This window comes from Eurytemora carolleeae, unplaced genomic scaffold (genome assembly GCF_000591075.1).
Source record: "Eurytemora carolleeae unplaced genomic scaffold, Eaff_2.0 scaffold9, whole genome shotgun sequence".
Classification (NCBI taxonomy): domain Eukaryota; kingdom Metazoa; phylum Arthropoda; class Copepoda; order Calanoida; family Temoridae; genus Eurytemora; species Eurytemora carolleeae.
Genome location: NW_019396095.1, coordinates 158,272 through 166,850, shown reverse-complemented (window position 1 = coordinate 166,850; position 8,579 = coordinate 158,272). Strand labels below are relative to the sequence as shown.

General features: G+C 31.1%; 1 protein-coding gene across 1 annotated transcript in view; it reads right to left on the bottom strand.

Annotated features, from left to right (window-relative positions):
- Positions 1-559: 559 nt before the first annotated feature.
- Positions 560-8,579, bottom strand: part of LOC111694791 (calbindin-32) — a 30,612-nt gene continuing 22,592 nt past the window's right edge. The window contains exons 6-14 of the mRNA XM_023463817.1: positions 8,474-8,560; positions 8,120-8,176; positions 7,199-7,282; positions 5,938-5,993; positions 5,310-5,355; positions 4,888-4,944; positions 3,921-3,992; positions 2,591-2,677; positions 560-2,024 (exon numbers count right to left, since the gene is read on the bottom strand). Of these exons, the coding sequence (XP_023319585.1) occupies positions 1,983-2,024; positions 2,591-2,677; positions 3,921-3,992; positions 4,888-4,944; positions 5,310-5,355; positions 5,938-5,993; positions 7,199-7,282; positions 8,120-8,176; positions 8,474-8,560 (588 nt within the window). The 3' untranslated portion in view covers positions 560-1,982. The remainder of the gene's footprint in view (positions 2,025-2,590; positions 2,678-3,920; positions 3,993-4,887; positions 4,945-5,309; positions 5,356-5,937; positions 5,994-7,198; positions 7,283-8,119; positions 8,177-8,473; positions 8,561-8,579) is intronic.

Sequence of the window (8,579 nt, the reverse complement as noted above, 5' to 3'; positions counted from 1 at the left end):
GAAAGGAATAAAAGGGACTAAGAAACAGGAGCAAAAGCGCCCTAGAAAACATTTAAAAGGAAAAAGGGGTAAAAGCCCCAGATAAAAGGGTAAAATGCACCAAGAAAATGGGCAAAAAACGCCAGAGAAAGGGATAAAAGGGACTAAGAAACAGGAGCAAAAGCGCCCTAAAAAACATTTAAAAGGAAAAAGGGGTAAAAGCCCCAGATAAAAGGGTAAAATGATCCAAGAAAAGGATAAAAAGGACCAAGAAAATGGGCAAAAACACCAGAGAAAAGGATAAAAGGGACTAAAAAAAAAGGAGCAAAAGCGCCCTAGAAAACATTTAAAAGGAAAAGGAGTAAAAGTACCAGAGAAAAGGATAAAAAGGACCAAGAAGAATAGGCAAAAACACCAGAGAAAAGGATAAAAGGGACCAAGAAAAGGATAAAAGGGACCAAGAAAAAGGAGCAAAAGTGCCAGAGGAAAGGGTATACCGTTAAAGGCAGCAAGAAAAGGGGCAGAAAACGCCCTGACTTTCTCACTAACTGCTCAATATTAGGTAAATAAGCAAAACAGATTCTATAAAATATTTATTTTTCTAAACTCTGTAATTAACATATCTATGCTATATACGAACACGATTAACAAGAAAGAAATTTTAGATTTGAAGTTTAGAAAACGTTTTGTTCCCCCATACCAGGAGTTGCATTATATAATGATATATATCCTCAAACCATCTGTTTATTTGTTGAAAGAAGTTAAAAGAGAGAGAAAGAGAGAAAAAGCAAGATTCAATGAAATAAATAAGTTTGAACTAGAAGTGACACTAAGGGCACTTATCAGTGGAAAACAGGAGTGTTTTACAGATTCCACTTTTACAGTTCTACTAAAGCTAACAATTTTTAACAGTTTTAATAATGCTAAGAAAGTTAAGTTTGCATATATTAGATATACATATCATAAAAACAATCTTTATGGCCATTAAATTACACCAATAGCTGCCTAAACGACATAATAATTGTTGAAATAATAAAGAGAACTTGTCTAATTGCATAAATGATCGATAAAAGGAACATTATTTAGCATCTGCGAAGTACATTAAACATTGATGATCAAATACTGGTGTTTTCAATAAATATAAGATCGCTTGTTTCTTGGCCAAACTTTAAAAACTGATACATTTTCTACAGTTGGCGTCTGTTCAAGGAACGCAAATATATATCGAATAACCCTATACTTTTCATACAAGAAAGACTTATGTATGCAGCCTTGAAAATTGTAAACTGTAAATTCAAAATTGAAATGTCCTGAAGGATTCTTTTTACAACTCTTTAATCTTCTTCAGAGCTTGTGCGTTAGGACTTCAGAGAAATATGATGTGATAGGTTAGGACTGTAGAGATGTATGCTGGGCTAGGTTAGGAGTGTAGAGATATATGCTGGGCTAGGTTAGGGCTGTAGAGATATATGCTGGGCTAGGTTAGGACTGTAGAGATATATGCTGGGCTAGGTTAGGACTGTAGAGAAGTATTCTGCAGGCTAGGTTAGGACTGTAGAAAAGTATGCTGGGTTAGGTTAGGACTGTAGAAAAGTATGCTGTAGGCTAGGTTAGGACTGTAGAAAAGTATGCTGGGCTAGGTAAGGACTGTAGAGAAGTATGCTGGGCTAGATTAGGACAGTAGATAAGTATGCTGGGATATGTTAGGGCTGTAGAGAAGTATGCTGGACTAGGTTAGGACTTTAGAAATATGCTGGGCTAGGTTAGGACTGTAGAGAAGTATGCTGGGCTAGTTTAGGACTGTAGAGAAGTATGCTGGGCTAGGTTAGGACTGTAGAGAAGTATGCTGGGTTAGGTTAGGACTGTAGAGAAGTATGCTGCAGGCTAGGTTAGGACTGTAGAAAAGTATGCTGGGCTAGGTTAAGACTGTAGAGAAGTATGCTAGGCTAGGTTAGGACTGTAGAGATGTATGTTAGGACTGGAGGTAGGCTGCCCAATGATTCTTAAACCTGTTCAGATAGCGCCATCAGGATCATGGTCAATTCCTAAGAAATCACAATTTTCAAAATAGTTTTCCTAATAAATGAACTGAGCTTGGAACTCTTTTATTAATTGTGGATATCGAGACCAATCCTTGGTCTTAATTGTTTTAATCTGCAGATTAATTTAAGCTTTATTTAATATCCTGCATGGTAATAGTACCCAGTCTGGGGCTAAAGGGAGCTATGATCAGGGGAAGAATAACTAACACGAAGAAATGAGAAAGGTAGATTTTAAAGTGCCCAAAGTGTAAATCGATATCAAGAGTTCGGAATTATCCAACATAAAAGTTCCCTGCTCTGATAAAAGCTTTTTTTTTATAAAAATAAGATTTGTCGGTAAAGGATTTGAGACTTTGCCACAAACTCAAACTTTGTAATCCCTATTTCTTTAATTACAAACTGGTCGTGTAATCCTGTGATATTTCAATTCAAACTTAGATTATTTGATGTCACAGAATTCATACTTTGAAATATCTAAGGTCTACACCAAATTGGATTGGAAAGATATACGAATTAAAAAATATGAATTTGTGGGAAAAACTCAATTTTATTAAATGATTTTATTTAACCTTGCGGGAAATCTTTCCGTCCTTGTTCGTATCACAACCCTTCATGATGGTCTCTTCAAATTCGGTCAAATCAGTACTATCGTAATCCTAGATATTTAGAGATATTATCAGTACTATCCTAATCCTAGATATTTAGAGATATTATCAGTACTATCGTAATCCTAGATATTTAGAGATATTATCAGTACTATCATAATCATAGATATTTAGAGATATGATCAGTAATATCATAATCCTAGATATTTAGAGATATTATCAGTACTATCGTAATCCTAGATATTTAGAGAGTATCAGTACTATCATATCCTAGATATTTAGAGATATTATCAGTACTATCGTAATCTTAGATATTTAGAGATATTATCAGTACTATCGTAATCTTAGATATTTAGAGAGTATCAGTACTATCGTAATCATAGATATTTAGAGAATATCAGTACTATCGTAATCATAGATATTTAGAGATATTATCAGGACTATCATAATCATAGATATTTAGAGATATTATCAGTACTATCATAATCATAGATATTTAGAGATATTATCAGTACTATCATAATCCTAGATATTTAGAGATATTATCAGTACTATCATAATCCTAGATATTTAGAGATATGATCAGTACTATCATAATCCTAGATATTTAGAGATATTATCAGTACTATCGTAATCATAGATATTTAGAGATATGATCAGTACTATCGTAATCCTAGATATTTAGAGATATTATCAGTACTATCCTAATCCTAGATATTTAGAGAATATCAGTACTATCATAATCATAGATATTTAGAGATATTGTCAGTTCTATCATAATCCTAGATATTTAGAGTTATTATCAGTACTATCGTAATCCTAGATATTTAGAGAATATCAGTGCTATCCTAATCCTAGATATTTAGAGATATGATCAGTACTATCATAATCATAGATATTTAGAGATATTATCAGTACTATCGTAATCCTAGGTATTTAGAGATATTATCAGTTCTATCGAAATCCTAGATATTTAGAGATATTATCAGTTCTATAATTATTCTAGATTATTTAAAAGAAAAAAGACATAAATATAAAATTCAATAATATACGTCTTATTTCGTAGTAATCCAGAATCTATATATAAATCATAATCCTTAAATATTTTCAGTTTAGAAAAGTTCATCAAGCGCAGAATAAAATATTTTAATAAGATATTCTTTGCGTAACTTAAACGGTTTGTACCAATATATTTTATCAATATAAACATCTTTTTATCTAAAAAGTTTTGTTCCAACTTAAACTTTTTCCCATGCTTAGGAAAAGTTTTCCAGATCTATTTTCCAAGATATACCTTTTTAGCAAGAGAAAGCAAATCTTTAAGAAAGCCAGAGAGTTCTTCATTTTCAATAGTTCCACTGTTATCCTAGAAAAAAAAAATCAGTTTGCTATGAAATTATTTGAAACTAAATTTAGAATTTTGTTCATATCCTATACAATTTTTTTTGAGATATTGGGCCCAAAATAGTACTCATGGTACAAAGTACAATCAATAAAGTTACAGGGCGCAGTTATCTTTTCAAATTGATCTTTTGTTGACACCTTGTTGTTCAATTCAAATAGTTTATAGTAGAAAGTGTCCAGGGTAATATAAAGGGGCGGCTTAGGATATTTTCCAGAGGTGGGAAAATAATTGAAGAAATGCGTGCGAAGCGCGCAAAAATTGTTATCACCCACTTGGATTATTTTTACAGTGAATTTATTTAATTTAACGCTAAAATCATTTGGAGGGTGGATGGTGGAATATGTTTAAGCAAGATTTAAATTTTTATAATTTTTATTAAACATTTTTGATTTAGAGTTTATAAGTTGGGCTGCAGGAAAAAAAAATTTTTAATCTAAAATGTAATGGTTAGAAGGTGACTGTTCTCTTTTATGTGCTCTTAATTTTTCCAAGGGGGAGGAACAACCCCCCAGTTTTCCCATCAATTTTCCATGGGGGCGTCCCCATCTCTCTCCCCTCCCTCCATCCATAAGCCGCCTATATTAAATTAGACCAAGGAGATGAGAACTTAAGAAGGAGTTATTACTATTAATGTCATCAATCTGGAATAAATAAACCTTGTTTTCTCGGAGTGCAAACATGATTTATCAGTAATTTTTATGGACTCTAAATATTCTACTTTAAGCAGTCAATTTTATTATATATAAATCTATTTTCACTTTAGAAATATTCAAGATGTTATCATTATTGATTGGGCTTGGGTATCAATTTGTTCTATACATTTTGTTGGAGAAAAGGTTTCAATATTTTGACTCACCCTGTCATAGAGGGAGAATACACCATCAATATCTTCCTTCGTAATCGCACTCGGCCCCTGATATAAATACGATTAAATACAGAGTTAGTGGATTTCGGATGTAATTCTAAAAGTTTAAGAATCCCTAAGTATTTTTACAAGTGGGAAAATTGAATAAACTGAATACTGAAACTCTATTAAAATAAATTTGAAAAAATAAATTTTAAAAAACACGCTCGGTATCTTCTTTAATAAAAGTCATAAGCAAATGTTTTTTTTTAATTCATAAAAAGAGATTTTTGAAATTTTATTACAGAGAATATGATTTTAAAAGTTCTTTAAGGCTGAAACCAGTAGTAATAAATGCACTAAACTTTAACATACATACTACATATATAAACTTATAAATAAATGTCTCTAACAATGTAAAAAAAAAACTAAACCTTGAATATTTGTCGTGTAAGAAAGTTTTCTTTGACCGGAAGAAGCCTAAAATAAATCAATTAACTTTAAATATAAAATTTTTTCTTTATTCCGCCAATTATAAAAAAGGCTAAATGGAAACTCTATCAAAGGAATTGAGTCTTTGTCACAAATTCTGGTTTTCTAAACAATAATGTAAAACATAAATCATGTTTGAACCTTTCTCTGAGAGATGTCGTTTTTTAAAAAAACACACACCCCTTATTTGCAACTCTTGTATGTGGAGTAGAGGAGATATTAACCTGATCAACTCCAGCTTTTTGTTTTCTACAAATATATCTTTGCAACCCAATATGATATAGGCCTTAGATATTTCAAATAACCTAAGTTTTAAATATCAAAGATATGCACCAGGTTGCGTAGATATTGGGATTAGTAGATGTGAAATTGTGGCAAAGACTCAATTTTTTTTATCAATTCTATAACTCCCCTAAAAGTAAAAAAGTATTTATAGTTTGGTTGATCCTCAGAATTTTTAGTGCATTTTCTGGTATATCACCCCTTCCCCTCCCCCCTCACTAAGACCGGCCTTGTATCCCCCTTATACCTCCCCCGCCATCTTGTTTTTCTAATTAAGATTCAACTTACTTTGCCATCTCCGACAGCTGTAGCTTACCATCCTTATTACTGTCAAACACGTTCAACTAAAATAATAACTATTAAATAATGAAAATAATGATTAGATTATGCAAGATTAGCTTCATAAAACTCATTCTACGTCTTTTTTTTATAGTAAGGCAACTTCATAATCAGTTTTCGAAATGTTTTATGTATTGTTTGGGTCCTAATATTAATATTTTTCGTTTTTGACTCAATAATCTTATTATGCTTCTTACAGATGTAAGTACCTTTTGATAAGATTGTTTAGTTATCATGCATCTTATATTTGATATTATTAATAATATTTTCGTATTCGTCAAAATTATATTTTTTAGAAATAAGATATAATATTAAGTTAATTTCGCCTTTCTGTTTTCTCACGCTAGAAGACAGAATATTAATTTAATAGTTGATCGAAATATAATTGATATAAACTATATAACGGGATGTTTTTAAACAATACGTAATTAGCATTTATAATTTTATTTAAAAGACCAAAATACTTTGTTCATTATTTGTGCATTTACAAAAAAGGACGTACTATAAACCCCTTTTCCATGTACGAAAGTTGTACATTGTACACGATGTGAAATGTGTACACAACAACCCCCGATGTGAAATTTTGAAATGTCTGATTTAAAATGGCATATTTGTCTCTTTTGTGTTAAAAGCCAGGAAATGTTTATTCAAGAATAAAAATAATTTCTTTTTGTTGTTTCTACTGAATCCATTTATCTTCTGGGGCTGATAGGTTCTCTTTTATTCTTATAGAACTTCCTTTAGTTCCATCATATATATTCTTTAATCATCCTTCCCATTATCCAATTCTCTAATTATCTTACCATTTTATCAGTGTAAATAATCAGCATATATTACCATTTTATCAGTGTAAACAATCCTCTGATCTTACCATTGTATCAGTGTAAACAATCAGCTGATCTTACCATTTTATCAGTGTAAACATTCCTCTGATCTTACCATTTTATCAGTGTTAGCAATCACCTGATCTTACCATTTTATCCGTAAAAACAATCAGCTGAGCTTACCATTGTATCAGTGTAAACAATCACTTGATCTTACCATTGTATCAGTGTAAACAATCAGCATACATTACCATTGTATCAGTATAAACAATCAGATGATCTTACCATTGTGTCAGTGTTAACAATCAGCTGATCTTACTATTGTATCAGTGTAAACAGTCAGCTGATATTACAATTGTATCATTGAAAACAACAGCTGATCTTACCATTGTATCAGTGTAAACAATCAGCTGATCTTCAGTTACGTCTTGGCTCTTGCTTGCTCCTTTCAGTATGTCTCGAAGAAAGTTCTGTAAAAAGTACCTTTAAGGCAAAAACAGTTTTTATTTTTTTTTAATATTAAGATTTATTTTCCACAAAAGAAATGATACATTAACAACTCTGATTTTGTACTCGTGTGTTACCATGTATTAAGTTATTTTTTTAAGTGACAACTTTATCACAACTTTGCTCAGGGCTATTGCACAACTAATTCAATTTTTTACACGACTCGATGTCCACAATTGGCAAAGTCAAAGAGACGGCATTGAGATTTATACGCAAAACCAGACGCTTTAATTGGGTTCAATAAGAAGCCAAAGAACGTCGTCGTTTCTGTAATTTAAAAAGATTTTAGGACTTTTTAAGCATTTCCATCACCAAAAACTTGCGTTTTTACTTAATTTTACGTTAGAAATGCATAATTTTATTATCTTTTTATATAAACTTTATCTTAAAAAAGATTGCAACGTAATTGGTTACAAAAAATGTGGCTACTTAAAACCAAGGTTTTTTCGGCCTTGCTCATCGTTACTGGCCTAAAATTCTGCTTAGACTTTTACAAAACTATGCTTAATGTCACCTAACAATTTTGTTTTAAAATATTTGGTATTTTCATACAAATTTAACAAAATCACAATTTTAGCTTTATTTTAGCAACTACAATTATTAAATCATTTAGTAACTGACGTTTTAATGTTGATTGTTTTGAATTTAAAACCAATACTGCAGCCAGTGACGTCATATAAAAGTGTACATAGCGTACACACTATTCGGATACATTCCTAATGCCCTATCTTCTACTATTCTACCGTCTTTGGGTAAAGTAAAATGTAAAACATACTTCAAGGCTCGAAAGTAAATTGTACCTTGAGTTCATCTGCCTCCAGGAAACCACTGTGATCAGTATCATATTGAGACCAGATCTAGAACCAGAACAGATATTATTATAAAAGCATAGATAACTTTATAAAGAAGATGGATACTATTTACAGAAGTATAAATATTAAATATTATAAAAGATGGATACTATTTGCAGAAGCATGGATAACTTTTTATAGAAGATGGATACTATTTACAGAAGTATAAATATCTTTTTATAGAAGATGGATACTATTTACAGAAGTATAAATATCTTTTTATAGAAGATGGATACTATTTACAGAAGTATAAATATTAAATATCTTTTTATAGAAGATGGATACTATTTTTACAGTATATACCTTCATAAACTCTACACTAGAGTCCAGCGGATTATCGAATCTAAAGAGAAGAAGAAAGTTCTCTTCCATCGGTAGAAGTTGCGCCAACTAGAATATAAAAGTTTCA